The sequence below is a fragment of the Schistocerca piceifrons genome, chromosome 5 (genome assembly GCF_021461385.2).
Source record: "Schistocerca piceifrons isolate TAMUIC-IGC-003096 chromosome 5, iqSchPice1.1, whole genome shotgun sequence".
NCBI lineage: Eukaryota > Metazoa > Arthropoda > Insecta > Orthoptera > Acrididae > Schistocerca > Schistocerca piceifrons.
The window spans coordinates 250,985,350-251,003,477 of record NC_060142.1 but is presented as its reverse complement, the minus strand read 5'-3'; the positions used below and the strand labels follow the sequence as shown (position 1 = coordinate 251,003,477).

The 18,128-nt window shown below is 42.2% G+C and overlaps 1 protein-coding gene across 2 annotated transcripts in view; it reads left to right on the top strand.

Annotated features, from left to right (window-relative positions):
* Window positions 1–18,128, top strand: part of LOC124798389 (cytoplasmic dynein 1 light intermediate chain 2) — a 120,832-nt gene that overhangs the window by 30,981 nt on the left and 71,723 nt on the right. For both annotated transcript variants that reach the window (XM_047261764.1, XM_047261765.1), the window contains exon 3: window positions 16,251–16,367. In XM_047261764.1, coding sequence (XP_047117720.1) covers window positions 16,251–16,367 — 117 coding nt within the window. The remainder of the gene's footprint in view (window positions 1–16,250; window positions 16,368–18,128) is intronic.

The window sequence follows — 18,128 nt, the reverse complement described above, 5'->3', positions numbered from 1 at the left end:
TGGCGCCCCTACTTTTCTTTCAGACACAACTCACACCTATTCTCATTTAGACATCTCTATATGTACTACCCAACTTGCACGTTGGTTTGAGCGGTACGATCTTTCTGATACGTATTCGAGCGACCACTTCCCTTGTGTTATCCATCTCCTGCGTCATACCCCATTTCCATGTTCAACTAGTTGGAACATCTCCAACACAGAGGGAGCGATCTTCTCTTCCAGGGCAACATTTCAGGAGCAAAACTTCGCAAGCTGCGATAGGAAGGTCGCACACCTCATTAAAGTCATTCTCACTGCTGCTGAATATTCCATCCATCATACTACTACTACTTCTCCACATCCCATATCGGACCCCTGGTGGACCGCAGCATGTAGAGACGCTCTACGTGCTCGTTGATGTGCTTCACGCACCTTTACACGCCACCCTACGATGGCGAATTGTATTAATTATAAAAGTTTTAAGTGCGCAGTCTTGTCGTGTTATTAAAGAAAGCGTGAAAGCCGGCTGGGCTACTTTCACAAGCTCCTTCAACTGTTTTACTACTCCTTCTGTTGTCTGGGGCAGCCTGCGCCGGCTATCTGGCACTAAGGTCCACTCACCAGTTTCTGGCTTGACGGTCGCGAATGACATCCTTGTGGCCCCTGAGGATGTCTCCAATGCCTTCGGCTGATTTTTCGCAGAGGTTTCGAGCTCTGCTCATTACCACCCCGCCTTCCTTCCACGAAAACAGGCAGAGGTGGCGACGCCACCTAACTTCTGCTCCTCAAATCATGAAAGTTATAATGCCCCATTCACCATGCAGGAACTCGAAAATGCGCTTGCCCGGTCACGGTCCTCGGCTCCGGGGCCTGCTTCTATTCATATTCAGATGCCGAAGAACCTTTCTCCTGCGGGTAAAGGTTTTCTTCTTCGTACTTATGATCACATCTGGATTGAGGGTCATGTTCCTACGTGCTGGCGCGAATCTATTGTTGTCCCGATTCCTAAGCCGGGGAAGGTCAAGCACTTGCCTTCCAGTTATCAACCCATTTCCCTTACCAGCTGTGTCTGTAAGGTGATGGAACGAATGGTTAACTCTCGTTTGGTTTGGCTGCTCGAATCTCGGCGACTACTTACCAATGTACAATGTGGATTTCGTAGGTGCCGCTCTGCTGTTGACCATCTGGTTCAATTTGGAGAGGGCTTAAGACACCTGTTGGAGACGTGTGGAGACCAGCAAAGTTTCGTGTCAAATGTAAGAACTAAAAAATTTGTTGTCTCCACGAATGGGAGAGCAACGGGACCGAGATGTGAGGATGGTGGAAGAAACTGTTTGTAATGCCAGAAGTTCATAGAGTCCATTTTCTCACCAGAAAAATGGAAACCGTTAGCCACACTCCAGGAATAAAGACAGTCTAGACAACACTGAAGACAGCACTCGAGGGGTGCCCCAGGGCTCCGTATTGAGTGTGGCCCATTTTGCCATAGCTATCAATCCCATAATGGATTGCCTTTCAGCTGACATTTCAGGCTCCCTTTTTGTGGACGACTTTATGATCTACTGCAGCGCTCTGTTACCTCCTGGAGTTCGCTTTCGTCGCCTGCTGCAGCAACTTGATTTTACCCTCCCTACGACTTTTCGAGTGGGTGAGAGCCCGAAGCCACCTTGGCTCCAGGCTCAGGTTCGTGTTCACCTTGAACTCGGCTTGCTCCCAAAGGAGATGACCGCGATTTTGATATACCGCTCGAGGTTTGTCGAACTTCGTTTGAGGCTCGCTAACAACGTCTTTATTTACACAGATGACTCCAAGACTACTGCTGGCGTCGAATGTGCCTTTGTCGTTGGGGATTATACCTTTCAATACCGGTTCCTTGACCAGTGTTCAAGCTTTACAGCTGAGCTTTTTGCTATCTATCAGGCTGTTCAGTATATCCGCCGCCATCGTCATTTCCCTATGTCATCTGCTCTGATTCTTTGAGCGCCATTCAGAGTCTGTGACCCATATTCGGACCACCCTCTCGTGCAACGAATTTAACGGTCCCTTCAGTCGCTAGCTGCTACCGGCGCTCATGTCTATTTTTTGTTGATTCCTGGCCACATTGGTGTGCCTGGGAATGAAGCTGCTGATGCTGAGGCCAAGGCTGCTGTCCTCCTGCCTCGGACAGCTTCCTTTTGTGTCCCATCCACTGATGTTAGTGGGGTTCTTTGTCGGCGTGTTTCATCATTTTGGCATGAGGCTTGATCCTCTCTCCATGAAAATAAGCTTAGGGCTATCAAACCGATCCCGACTGCTTGGACGAGCTCCTCACACCCTTCCCGGTGAGATGTCATTTTGGCCGGGTTGCAGATTGGGCATTGCCAATTTAGCCACCGCTACCTGTTGTCCGGTGACCCCACCCCGCAGTGCCCCTGTGGTCATCCATTGACGGTGTGTCATATTTTATTGTCCTGTCCCTTTATTCACTCTGGTGTTGTCCTGTGTCTGCCGTCTATCTTACAGGAACTTTTAGCTGATGACACTCGAGCAACTGCTCGTATCCTTTGTTTCATTACATTGACGGACTAGTCCAAAAGGATCTAGGCCCTAACTCTTTTATTTTGTTTATCTGCGTCTTTGTAAGTACTTCCTGGTGTTGCCCCCTTGCGTTTAGAGAGAGTGGCGACTGCCTGGAAAACATGAACTACCATCATGTGTCGTGCCAGCAATGAGGGTTGGTGGAGGTGGTGTTAAAGTATGCTGTGTTTGGGGTGTGGTTAAGAAAATTCTAAATTTGGGAGGATATAAACATATTTTACAGCAGTGTGAACTGCTTGCAGTAGAGCAACATTTTGTAGACAATGATAGTTTGTAAAGAGTTTCTATCTGATTTCTGATGATGCGCCTTAGATTCTCGAGCTTGTAGAAGTTTTTTGTGGATAACACCCAACTTGAAGGACCAGGATTTGATATCAGGTTTATTCCCCTAGGAGGGTTGGTTTCACCGCACCTATAGATACCCTCCTTCCCTTCTCTAGAGGTAATAGGGACTGAATTAAGAGTCCAGGTAAATGAGATCCTCCATGGATGTCTGATGACCTGAAGATGTTGATTAGGGAAAAGAAAAATCCTTACAAAAAATGGTTATCAACTAAATCACTACAGGACAGGCAAAACTACCAGACAACAAATTATGAATTAAGAAACAGAATTAAATTAGAAAAGAACAAGATGTGGAATCAACAATGTATTGAAATGGAGAGTCTAATAGGTGGATCAGAAACAACAGAAATGTGGAGGACAATTACCAATATGAAGAAAACACAAGTAAACAAAGCAGTAGACAACCTAATTCCCTTAAAGGGATGGAAAAAGCACTATGCAGACATTTTAAATGAAGATAGGCCACGTGCATTAATTAAAATGAAGAATGGCTGATCACCTGGTCTAGGAAACATTCCTGTTGAATTATTGAAGGCTGGAGGAAGATATCTGAAGAAACGAATAACGTGCCCGATGAAAAACAGTTGTTAAAGGATTGAAGTTCCCACAGAATGGAAGAAGTCATATATGGTTTCTGGTTTCAAGAAGTGGAATAGAGAAGACACAAACTGCTATAGAGGCATTAGTGTCAACTGTACAATGAGCCACTTATTTGGCAAGATAATGTTTGAAAAAATTAGACAAAATGTTGGCCACCGTATTGTGGAAGACCAGAGCGGGTTTAGGGAGAACAGATCATGTACAGATAACCTATTTGTTGTTGTTGTTGTGGTCTTCAGTCCTGAGACTGGTTTGATGCAGCTCTCCATGCTACTCTATCCTGTGCAAGCTTCTTCATCTCCCAGTACCTACTGCAACCTGCATCCTTCTGAATCTGTTTAGTGTATTCATCTCTTGGTCTCCTTCTATGATTTTTACCCTCCACGCTGCCGTCCAATACTAAATTGGTGATCCCTTGATGCCTCAGAGCATGTCCTACCAACTGATCCCTTCTTCTAGTCAAGTTGTGCCACAAACTTCTCTTCTCCCCAGTCCTATTCAGTACCTCCTCATTAGTTATATAATCTACCCATCTAATCTTCAGCATTCTTCTGTAGCACTAGCAAAACTCCTTTACTACTTTAAGTGTCTCATTTCCTAATCTAATTCCCTCAGCATCACCCGACTTAATTCGACTACATTCCATTATCCTCGTTTTGCTTTTGTTGATGTTCATCTTATACCCTCCTTTCATGACACTGTCCATTCCGTTCAATTGCTCTTCCAAATCCTTTGCTGTGTCTGACAGAATTAAAATTATTTCTTCTCCATAGATTTTAATACCTAGTCCAAATTTTTCTTTTGTTTCCTTTACTGCTTGCTCAATATACAGATTGAATAACGTCAGGGAGAGGCTACTACCCTGTCTCACTCCCTTCCCAACCACTGCTTCCCTTTCATGCCCTTCGACTCATAACTGCCATCTGGTTTCTGTACAAATTGTAAATAGCCTTTCGCTCCCTGTATTTTACCCCTGCCACCTTCAGAATTTGAAAGAGAGTATTCCAGTCAACATTGTCAAAAGCTTTCTCTAAATCTACAAATGCTAGAAACGTAGGTTTGCCTTTCCTTAATCTAGCTTCTAAGATAAGTCTTAAGGTCAGTATTGCCTCACGTGTTCCAATATTTCTACGGAATCCAAACTTATCTTCCCCGAGGTCGGCTTCTACCAGTTTTTCCATTCGTCTGTAAAGAATGCGCGTTAGTATTTTGCATTCGTGACTTATTAAACTGATTGTTCCGTAATTTTCACATCTGTGAGCACCTGCCTTCTTTGGGATTGGAATTATTATATTCTTCTTGAAGTCTGAGGGTATTTCACCTGTCTCATACATCTTGCTCACCAGATGGTAGAGTTTTGTCAGGACTGGCTCTCCCAAGGCCGTCAGTAGTTCTAATGGAATATTGTCCACTCCCGGGGCCTTGTTTCGACTCAGGTCTTTCAGTGCTCTATCAAACTCTTCACGCAGTATCATATCTCGCATTTCATCTTCATCCTCTTCCATTTCCATAACATTGTCCTCAAGTACATCGCCCTTGTATAGACCCTCTATATACTCCTTCTACCTTTCTGCTTTCCCTTCTTTGTTTAGAACTGGGTTTCCATCTGAGCTCTTGATATTCATACAAGTGGTTCTCTTATCTCCAAAGGTCTCTTTAATTTTCCTGTAGGCAGTATCTATCGTACCCCTAGTGAGATAAGCCTCTACATCCTTACATTTGTCCTCTAGCCATCCCTGCTTAGCCATTATGCACTTCCTGTTGATCTCATTTTTGAGATGTTTGTATTCCTTTTTGCCTGCTTCATTTACTGCATTTTTATATTTTCTCCTTTCATCAATTAAATTCAATATTTCTTCAGTTACCCAAGGATTCCTACTAGCCCTAATCTTTTTACCTACTAGATCCTCTGCTGCCTTCACTACTTCATCTCTCAAAGCCACCCGTTCTTCTTCTACTGTATTTCTTTCCCCCATTCCTGTCAATTGTTCCCTTATGCTCTCCCTGAAACTCTGTACAACCTCTGGTTTAGTCAGTTTATTCAGGTCTCATCTCCTTAGAGTCCCACCTTTTTGCAGTTTCTTCAGTTTTAATCTACAGTTCATAACCAATAGATTGTGGTCAGAGCCCACATCTGCCCCTGGAAATGTCTTACAATTTAAAACCTGGTTCCTAAATCTCTGTCTTACCATTATATAATCTATCTGAAACCTGTCAGTATCTCCAGGCTTCTTCCATGTATACAACCTTCTTGTATGATTCTTGAACCAAGTGCTAGCTATGATTAAGTTGTGCTCTGTGCAAAATTCTATCAGGCGGGTTCCTCTTTCATTTCTTAGCCCCCATCCATATTCACCTACTACGTTTCATTCACTTCCTTTTCCTACTGTCGAATTCCAGTCACCCATGACAATTAAATTTTCGTCTCCCTTCACTATCTGAATAATTTTTTTTATTTTATCATACATTTCTCCATTTCTTCGTCACCTGCAGAGCTAGTTGGCATATAAACTTGTACTACTGTAGTAGGCGTGGGCTTCGTTTATCTTGGCCACAATAATGCATTCACTATGCTGTTTGTAGTAGCTTACCCGCACTCCTATTTTTTTTATTCATTATTAATCCTACTCCTGCATTACCCCTATTTGATTTTGTATTTATGACCCTGTATTCACCTGACCAAAAGTCTTATTCCTCCTGCCACCGAACTTCACTAATTTCCACTATATCTAACTTTAACCTATCCATTTCCCGTTTTAAATTTTCTAACCTACCTGCTCGATTAAGGGATCTGACATTCCACGCTCCGATCCGTAAAATGCCAGTTTTCTTTCTCCTGATAACAACGTCCTCTTGAGTAGTCCCCACCCGGAGATCCGAATGAGGGACTATTTTACCTCCAGAATATTTTACCCAAGAGCACGCCATCATCTTTTAACCATACAGTAAAGCTGCATGCCCTCGGGAAACATTACAGGTGTAGTTTCCCCTTGCTTTCAGCTGTTCGCAGTACCAGCACAGCAAGGCTGTTTTGGTTAGTGTTACAAGGCCAGATCAGTCAATCATTCAGACTGTTGCCCCTGCAACTACTGTAAAGGTGGCTGCCGCCCCTCTTCAGGAACCACACGTTGGTCTGGCCTCTCAACAGATACCCCTCCTTTGTGGTTGCACCTACGGTACGGCTATCTGTATCGCTGAGGCACGCAAGCCTCCCCACCAACAGCAAGGGCCATGGTTCTTGGGGGGAAGATAACCTATTTATTTTACACCAACTAATGGAGAAATTTGTAGCATTAGTGAAGGAGCTACACATTGCCTTTGTAGATTTAACAAAAGCTTACAATACAGTCCCTAGACCTAAGCTGTGGGAAGCTATGAAAGATATAGGTATGGACGATCATCTTTTTCAAATTATTATTGAAATGTACAGAGATAATGTGGTACAGATTAAACGAGGTTCCAAGTTATCAGAACTTATTAATGTCACTAAAGGTTTGCAACAAGGTTGCAGTATGTCAGTCGCCATGTTCAGTTTATATGTACGAGGGTCACTCCAAAAGAAATGCACACTATTTTTGTAAAAATACAGTTTTCATTCTGCATGTGTGTAGATACATCCTTCCCACTTGTTTTCAAACTTAGTTCAAGCTGTTCCCGTGAGTGGTGCCGTCACAGCATTTCTTCAAGATGGCTGCTACACTTGAAGTTCGTCAGAAGTAATGTGCTGTCATAGAATTCCTGTGCTGGGAAAACGAGACAGTGCGAAACATCCACAAGAGGTTGAAAAAGATGTATGGAGATGCTGTTGTCGATCGCAGTAGAGTTAGTCGGTGGGCAAGCGGGTTACGTGATGAAAGTGGGCAGGGCAATATTGAGGATTGTCCACACAGCAGCAGGCCTCGTACTGCACACACTCCAGACAATGTGCAGAGAGGTAACGAATTGGTGACTGCTGACAGACGCATCACAGTAAACGAATTGTCATGCTACGTTGGGATAGGGGAAGGAAGCGTCTGCAGGACACTGAAAGTGTTGGCATTAAAAAAGCTTTGTGCCAGGTGGATTCCCAGGATGCTAACAGTGGCTCACAAAGAAACAAGAAAAACGGTATGCAGCGAATGCTTGGAACAGTATGAGAATTGTGAAGATGAATTTCTTGGAAGAATTGTGACAGGTTATGAAACATGGCTTCATCATTTTTCACCAGAGACGAAGAGACAATCAGCGGAGTGGCATCATGCAAATTCACTCAAGGAAAAAAAATTCAAAACCACGCCTGCTGGAAAAGTTATGGCTACGGTGTTTTTTGTTTCCGAAGGACTCTTGCTTGTGGACATCATGCCAAGTGTAACCACCATAAATTCTGATGCAAATGGGACGACACTGAAGAAACTTCAAGCTCGACTGAGTCATGTTCGACCACATCGGCAAAAGCAGGATGTTTAGCTGTTGCACGACAATGCACAGCCACATGTCAGTCAAAAAACCGTGGAGGCGATCACAAAACTTGGATGGACAACACTGAAACACCTGCCTTACAGTCTTGACCTGGCTCCATGTGACTCATCTCGTTGGGAAACTGAAAGCCTCTCTTCGTGGAACAAGGTTTGAGGATGATGACTCACTTGTGCATGCTGCCAAACAGTGGCTCCAACAGGTTGGTTCAGAATTTTACTGTGCGGGTATACAGGCGCTGGTTCCAGGATGGCGTAAGGCAGTTGAGAGGGATGGAAATTATGTGGAGAAATGAAAATATTGTTCCTAAAGGGTGTATCTACACACTGGAAAACATTCATACGTGTAGAATAAAAGATGGATTTAAAAAAAAAAGTGTGCATTTCTTTTGGAGTGGCTCTCCGAAATTGGAAGAACAGCTGCAGAGGAATGGGAATCACTGTCAACGATGTACAGATATTTTCATTAAGTTTTGCTGATGATCAAGCTATTATAGCACAAGATGATTATGACCTTGAGTTCATAATGCAACAATATCAGGAACTGCAAATGAGTCTAACAAAAACAGATAATTCGGTGATGAATAGTGATGCTAAATTTGAAATACACATCAATGACAAAGCAGTTATGAGGCAGGTAGATAAATTTAAATATTTTGCGGCACGTATTGATAAAAATGGATTGGGCCATACAGAATTCCGCAAAGCAGAAAAGTGTTTGGCTGTATGAATTCTTTTTGGTGGGATAAGAATATTTCCAACAGCAATAAGAAAAGAGTAGGTAAGATAATGCAGAATATCAAGAATTGAAAGAAAAACTGATGATGAAGTCAGAGCTAGAATGATGGCAAATAATACAGTGATAGAATTGAAAGAAAATCATTAAAATGGTACTGACATATGATGAGAATTCCAGACCATCGGTGGGCAAAGAAGATTTAGGAATGGAAACCACCCGGCAGATATAATCATGGAAGACCACGACGTTCTTGGACAGACCACATAAACGGAGTAATGGAGCATCATAACATCGACAAGGAAGATGCGCTGGATAAAGAGGCTTGGTGGTGGATAACAGGAATGCAACAAGATGTTGTTATTAATTAATCTTTGTATTGATTAATCCTGTAATAATAATGATGATGATGATGATGATGATGAGTATCAACATGATACTGTACCTTGCCATAAAGCAACATCTATGAGGTGGTGGCTTGATGGCATTAACATTCCTGAAATGAGCTGGTCTAGTCGGAGTCCTGACCTGACACTAATGAACACCTGTGGGATGAGTTAGAATGTCTACTTCGCTTCAAACCCAAATTTCGAATATTACTACATTCTTTGGCTTCGGATCTTGAGGAAGAATGGACTGCATTCCTCCACAGATATTCAGACAACTGAAACTTCCTGGCAGATTAAAACTCTGTGACAGATTGGGACTCGATACTGAGACTTGTGCCTTTCATGTGGAAGTGCTCTACTAACTGAGCTACCTGAGTGCGCCTTACAAGCAGTTATCGCAGGTGTATTTCCACCCTTACCTAATCTCCTACCTTACAAACTTCACAGAAGTCCTTCCTGTGAAACTTGCAGGTCTAGAATTCCTCTCTTTCAGGAGTGCTAGTCCCACAAGTCTCTCCGTGAGAACTTCTGTGGAGTTAGGAAGGTAGGAGATGAGTTACTGGTAGAAGTAGAACTCTGACGAAATGTCATAAGTCATGCTCAGGTAGCTTAGTTGGTAGAGCTGTTGCCCACAAAACGCAAAGCACCTGGGTTCAAGTTCCAATCCGGTACACAGTTTTAATCTGTAATTTAGTTTTATATCAGTGTGCACTCCACTGCAGAGTGAACATTCATTTTGGATTCAGACACCTCTTTGAAAGTGTCTGCGGCAGAATTAAAGCCGTCATAAAGGAGATGGGTGCAACACCCCCTATTAATGTGTACCAGAATACTTCCAATCAGATAGTGTATAATCATTAATGGTTTTTGTTGATGATAACAATGTTTCAGCCGAACTGTGATGTACATAATGACAATACTAGAAACAAAATTAATATCCCTGCATACTTTGCCTTCTCCTCCAGGGTTCAGAAAGGAGTTACATACTCTGGATGGTGAGATGTTCGTTTAACAAGTTCCCATCAAACCTAATGCAAGAAATGGGAATTACAATAAATTAAGATGAAAATAAATTGAAAGCATAGCTCATTAGCAACTATTTCTACTAATAATGTGAAAGGGACGGGAACACTGTTACCTTCCTGGCAAGTAGAACTGTTTGTAATAAAGTTGTATGACAAATAATAATGTGTTATAAATAGGACATAGTATTTGTAGATGTCAAAATGTTTTCTTTGACAAATACCTTTACAATCAAGTGAATATTAAGCTAGCAAGAACAGATAAACAGTAGCTATATAATATATTAGTCAACCACAATATTATAGTACCAGGGAGATAGGACTTATTGTGAGTTTTTATCGTGATATTTCATGAAGAAATGTGAAACACTTGATAATATATGCACAACTGTCTTGATATCATTCTCAGTGTGATGTGTTTTCCTTAGTCACTGCTGAAATTGTTTACTGTAGTGTCATTGCGTGTTTCCTGTAACAGCCATGTGAGGCCAAGTGCAGTGACATGATCAAGTAATACTAGCAAAACCACCAGTGCTTTGCAATTGCTAAATATGTGTGGGAGTCGGATATACTTACTGATCTCCTCCTTAACCTCTCTTCCATCTCCTCTCCCCTCTCTTTGTGTATCATCTCCTCCTCCTCCTCCTCCTCCTCCTCCTCCCTATCATATCTTCTCCCTATCTCTCTCTCCACATAATCCTCACTCCTCTATTGTCCATTTCCTCCTCCCCTCTCTCTATGTTCAGTTCTCCCTCCTCCTTCCATTTCCTTTTCACCCCCTGTGACTGACTTTGAGCCTTGTTCATTATTATAGACAACAAAGCCTTGATTGGGAATTGACATCACTTGAAGTAAATGGGTAAATCGGTTGAAGTCATTGGTATGTGGGGTATGAGAGACCCCTCCTGCTGTCGGATCTGTGAGGATATTAGCTTCAGTGATACTGTTTCTCTTAGTTTAAATCTGCAAGAGGATAAATTACAAATTCAGACAATTCAGATTCCATAGTAGTATTGTTTTTACAAGCACATAAGACATAAATACAGTACTTGAAAGGTCTCCTGTCTCCATATGTGAGGAAATGTATTCACCACATCCGCAACTCAGAAGATTTCCTGCAACGCCTCAAGCAACTGCACATCACAGATTCGGACATCATGGTTAGTTTTGATGTGGTATCGCTGTTCACCAGGGTCCCACTGAAGGCCTCACTAGAACTGATTTCAGAGAAATTTGGCGGTGCTCTGTTGGACCTGTTCAGTCATACACTGACATCCACGTATTTCCTGTACAGAAACCAATATTACGAGCAAACTGAAGGTGTAGCTATGGGCAGCCCACTGTCCCCTGTGGTTGCCAACATGTTTATGGAGAGTTTTGAGGAGAGGGCATTGGAGACAGCCACATTTAAACCCACATGCTTCTTTAGGTATGTGGACGACACCTTCGTGATCTGGCCACATGGGATGGACAGGCTCAATGAGTTTCTTTAACATCTGAAGTCATGCCACCCTAATATCAAGTTCACCATGGAACTGGAGAAGAATGGCCAGCTGCCATTTCTGGATGTACTAGTCCAGAGGAAAGCAGATGGATCAATTGGCCACAGTGTGTACCGAAAACCAACACACACTGATTTATATCTGCAGGCCAGCAGCTGTCACCACCCTATACAGAAGAATGGGGTTCTGAAGACTTTGGTCCACAGAGCACGTGCCGTGTCAGACCAAGAGAGTCTACCTATAGAGATAGAACATCTCAAAACAGTTTTCTCCAAGAATGGATACACGGACAGACAAATTGAGAGGGCACTCCAACCAGCCACCATACCACAGGTTCCTGAAGAAGACCACGATGAAGCAAAGAAGGTGGCATATCTGCCCTATGCTGGCTCTATTTCTGCCAGAATCAGTAGGATCCTCCGTAAACACAATATCAAGTGTGTTTTCTGTCCATCCAACAAGATCGGGGGACTGCTGGGGAGTGTCAAAGACGACCTGGGGTTACGAAAACCAGGGATTTACAATATACCTTGTCAATGTGGCATGTCCTACATTGGCCAGACGACAAGAACTGTGGAGATCAGGTGCAAAGAGCATCAGAGGCACACTAGATTAAGACAGGTGACTAAGTCAGCCATTGCCGAACACTGTCTAGAACTAGATCATGCCATGAAGTATGAGGATACCACGATTCTAGCACAAACACCCAGATTTTGGGACAGTGTTATAAGAGAATCGATAGAAATTAAAATGGCTGACGATCTTATGAACCGTGACACAGGGTACCAGCTAAGCAGAGCCTGGGATCCGGCTCTGGAATTGTTAAATGAGCAACAGGGCCAGCTGCAACACTACACAAACAGAAGAACCCGAGACATGGAGATGGAAAACGAGCCCCTGACGGACTGCCAGGCGCGCCAGACCGAAGACGGAACACCCAGAAGTGGGACTGGTGGGCGCAGACCGCAGAGGGAACATCCAGGGCCCCAGCAGACGAAAAACGGAGCGGCAACGGTCCAACAGGTCGTGGTGAGCGGGCGCAGACCGCAGGGGGAACGCTTGGTACCCCAGACCATAGATGAAACCCCCAGGAGCAGGTTTGGTGGGCGCGGACCGCAGAGGGAACACCTAGAACCGCAGCGGACAGAAAACAGAGCAGCAACGCTCCAGCAGGTCGCAGGGAATGGGCACGGACCACAGAGGAAGCGCCTGCAGCCGTTGGTGGAGGGGGAAGGCCATAGGCATAAATACTGGACCAGGTCCACTCGAGGAGCAGTCTCAGGTCGCACCTGATGAAGGTTACGAGCTACGTGACCGAAATATCGTGCAAGTACGACGCTGATATCCGGCAGAACACCCGACAACCCAAGATGTCAATTTGTCGTGGTTTAGACCCTCTACTACCTGTATCATAGTTACAACTGACTGAGAAAAGTATGCAAAACCCCACATTTTCACATTAAGTTTTGAAATATGGATAATTATATTCCACGATAATTATTATCTATAAAATGACTGTGTAAAAGTAGTCCTTTTTTCACTGAAACTACAAAAGTGAATAAAAACAGCATAAAACAACGTAATACATAATTGAACAGACACAAGTTACAATTTAGGTGTTTGATTTGCTACTCTGGGACCTCTGGGACCTGTTTTTTCAACTGACAGGAGAAATTTTAGAAACCACTTAAACGGTGTGGAAATGTTTTTTGTTTTTCATGCAGTGAAAAAATATGTTCATTCTTGACTGACACTTATTTCTGTCTGGCTAGTGTTCTCAGTGTAAGATTATCCCCAGCCATATAAGTGGCTGCCTATCATAGCTCTTGCCTTAGGCAACCTAAAAGATGTTACAGAGATGCAAAGGCACCCTTAGTTGCACTTCCTTATTGCGACCCCCACCTCTCTCTCTCTCTCTCTCTCTCTCTCTCTCTCACACACACACACACACACACACACACACACACAGAGGCTTAGCACCCCACTGCTTCGCTCATATGACCTGCAGAAATGTTGTTCTTTTTACTTAATTGAATTTTTGTGTTCACAAATTGCAACACCTGCAAAGCTTTTCATGCTAATTACTGCCATGTAAGCATGGTCTTTTCCAAATGTACTTCAGACCAAAAAGCGATTTTGGAAACAGAAGTCCAAAGTTTTGTTAACCATGCCTTTTGTGTTCTTGTGGAGATACTTCCATAGCAACTTTCATCCCTTAACAAATATTTCTTAACATCTAACGGAGAAGTGAAACACCAGTTTTCATAAATTTAGCTTTAACATTTTTTTAGGTAACAAAATATTTTCTTAAAAATTTTCATCCCCTATTGCACTCCCTTAGGGGTTGAATTTCCAGAAACACTGAAATACACATTTTTTATAAAAAAAAATTTTAACTGGGAAGTCAAATACCATTTGTCATAGATGTAGCCTTAAAAATCCTTTAGTAGTTTTTCAGTAATTATTTATTTTCAGAAAAACTTTCACCCCCTTTTTTTTACCCACCTTACTGGTTGAGTTTCTAAAAAATGCTTAAACACTTATTTATTTTCTGATTTAGAAACGGAATTCCAGTAGTTGTAGTTCTAGCTTCAAAATTTCCTTAATAGAGACATTGTATGTATTGTATTGTATGTTAACCGGGGACCTAGAAACCATGGAGAGGCTCCGTCCCCGCCGCAGCCGCAGTGGTCCACAACTCCATGGCGAGTATCGCAGTCCACTTCACCCCTCCACCGCCCCACACCAAACCCAGGGTTATTGTGTGGTTCGGCCCCCGTTGGACTCCCAGGGGAATGTCTCACACCAGACGAGTGTAACCCCCATGTTTGCGTGGTAGAGTAATGGTGGTGTATGTGTAGGTGGAGAACTTGTTTGCGCAGGAATCGCTGACATAGTGTAACTGAGGCAGAATAAGGGGAACCATCCTGCATTCTCCGAGGCAGATGGAAAACCACCTAAAAACCATCCACAGACTGGCCGGTTCACCGGACCTCGACACAAACCCGCTGGGCAGATTCGTGCCAGGGACCAGGCGCTCCTTCCTGCCCGGAAAGTCATGCGTGAGACTGCACGGCCAACCAGGCGGGCTAATAGAGACATACTGTCAAAATGCCTTTCATCCCCTATTTCAGAGCCTTAGGAGTGGAATTTCAAACAATCCCTTCTTAAACAGTGCCTACAGTATAAGATCCACACCCTCTCCAGACTTACAGTTTCTGTCCTTGGCAATTTGGGTTGGGCAGTAATGGGTCAGTGAATTAGTCTGACCCTATTTCAGCCCCATAGGTGTTGAATTTCCAAAAACAGTGAAACGTATTTTTTCATCTCGAGCAGATGCCGAACACCAATTTACAAAGATTTATCTCCCTAGTTCACCTCATTAGGGATCCGATTTCCCAAAACACTGAAACTCATATTTTTAAATTTGTAACTGCAAAGTCAACTGCTAGTGTTCATAGATGTAGAATTAAAAATATTTTAGTAGTTCTTTAATAATGATAAATTTTCAGAAAAAGGTTTCACCTCCTTAGGGTTAAATTTCAAGAAGTACTGAAACATGTATTGCTTTATTTCTGACCGAGAAACCAAATACTAATTTTTGTATGTCTGGCTTTAAAATTGCCTTATAGTACGTATTAAAAAAAAAAAAACTCTTCATCCCGTATTTCACCCCCTTAGGGTTGGAATTTTGAAAAATCTCTTCTTAAACAATGCCTACAGTATAAGATCTATACCTCACCAAATTTTAAGTTTCTATCCATAGCGGTTTGGGCTTGGTGATTGGTCAGCCAGGACATTGCCCTTTTATACATAGATGTATATGTGCATAAGATGTTAATATTGTTGATTCCCTTCAACAAATTAATTTTTGTCACACAAATACTTGAACAATTCAGAGATTTTCGCATTGTCACTTATATGTGACCATCTCTTGTAAGTATGACATAATGCTTGTGTAATTAACTGACAGTAATTATATGTCGGGCCAAGACTTGTACCCAGAATCTTCCCTTTTGCTGGCTATCAAGCATGAATTGAAACCATCCTCATGGCCTCAGTCCTGCCAGTACCTCCCTCCTACTTCTCATACTTTCCAGAAGTTCTCCTGCATATCTTATGACACTAGCACTTCTGAAAGAGAGAATGTCTTACGCAGTGGCTTTGACACAACCTATGGGATTGTTTCCAGAATGAATCTTGTGTTCTTTTATGGAGGATGTGCTGTTTTGAAATTTCCTAGAACCTTACCTTTTGCTGGCAGTTCTCATAGTGACTGAGCTTGCCATCTTTTTCAGCTAGTCTTTTTAACGTTAACTCATTTATCTACATTAGTGGGCACCAGTTAGTTTATATGGTGATGTAAATACTGACCTGTATTTAGTCTGTTGTCTAACAATATACATTTATAATCAAATTGCTTAAACCCCTCTGTATTAATGTTGGAACTGATTTTATGTCACCCCACATTCTATTCAGTTTTTCTTCCACAATGGATTTGCACAAAAATCTAGTCTCCAGTAATCTTGTTAGTGGTCAGGTACTGATATTGAGTGCAGAACTCAGCTGCAAGCCAGCAAAAATATATGCTGAGTTTTGTGTTTTCCTAGTGACACACTATTAATTAATTAATTATTTTTTTCCAGGTGACAATGAATCTGGTAAGACAACACTGATAGCAAAACTTCAAGGAGTTGAGGATCCAAAGAAGGGCTCTGGTTTAGAATATGCTTATATTGATGTGAGAGATGAATACAGAGATGGTAATTATAAAAGTTTATGTATATGCACGAGTTTACCTTTATAACTATATCATGCTAAATTTGGTCAAGATTCAGAATGCAAATGTCCCATCCTTAAGAGGCTCGTACTTCTCCAGTAATTTGCACAAAGCTTCTTATGGGTAGCATGTGTAATGGAGACATGTTGGACAACTCAAGTAAACAAACATGTTCACTGACTGGCTGAGACACATTGTTTCACTTATATCAATAAGACTGCACTGTTTTGATAATGATTCTTAGGGACGATGTTTTTGTAACATTATGGTTATTTTGCACAGCAGAACAAAATGAATTGTTTCAAGCTTTAAATGATTGCAATAACATTAGTTTTATTTGTGTTACAGTTAATATAAGCAAATTTTTATTGATAGCATATTATGTGGAATTCAGGTGGTTGGATTGAAGTAATTCCCCCATTAAAAATACCTTCACAAGCCAATAGTCTTAAGCTGTTGAACGTGTTAAGCATGTAGAGTTCAGTGTGCTGCTGAACGCTATGAAACTGAGACTCGTGCACCTGCTGAACGCTCAGAAACAATGAGACTCGTGCACACAGTACATGGGCCCCAATGTGGTATATGCAATCACAGTGCACGCCAGTTGCAGTTATCAGCTGTACCTGGCTCACAAATCACACTATTTATGAAAGGGGGTAACTTAAAAGTCCTATATGAGCTCTATTAAAATGTACTTTCCTGGCTTGTCGATACTCTCGTCAGCTTACTCTGTCTGTAAATAAAAACAATGTCCATAAAAATGTTATAAGGCGAAAAGGAAAGTACCATGTCTGCTTAATGAGGACATTGGCTTATTCCATTACAAATAGTGCGATGAGAGTTTCAATAATTATCCACGCAGGGTAAACATTATTTCATGATTCTCATTTTTTAATGAAATCCTAAGGTCATTCTTACTTGATCTCTGTTCCTACTCAGTAGAAGAATCTCTACGTGTGAATTACAGAACTTAAAAAAAGGGCAAACTATCTTATTGCAAGTAGTGCAAGGCGTCCTGTCGATCAAGCCAATCGAACAAATTCGCCCCTCAAACATAGCGTCCTAATATTTACTCTTAACATCGAATATTATAATATATACTTAAATAACTAATGAGAAAGTATCAAAACCTAGAAAAAAGTGAAGCTTTGAAGAAAAAAATTTTTGTGTGCAGTGGGACTTGACCCATTAACTTTCCTCCATCTTGCTTCAAAACTGTGATGCTATTCGTTGTGCTACCGTGACATTGGTCAATGTTCAGCTGCACGTTGAGAATATCTGACATGCTAGATATTGCTCTGCATGTTCAGCAAGTCTTCCCAACATGCTATTCCACGCTACGACGTCAGAAACTCGGCACACTCAATGCTCAGCATTCAATAGCATGGTCCATGTGCCGACGGCTTGAGATCAGCTGTGACAGTGTACTGATCTGTAATGGCGATATGGGTCACACTATAAACACATGCATTCTGGACTGTGAGCTGTCCTTGGTCAGCATACTAAATTTATGTTGACAAAATAGGATCAGTTTGACGGATCCATATAATTTAAAAAAGCCTTGGTTGTGAGTTATGACAGGTTGGCAGTCTGCTTGTGGAACAACTGCACCTTGCATTGTAAGCATGAAGCTGGAGGCAACTGAAACCCTGGCTGATAAAGCATCACAGTAACGATGGTGTCTTCCACCAGATTCATCTATGACAACAGTGAAAATTAACATATTCCTAGCAATAAGCATTTG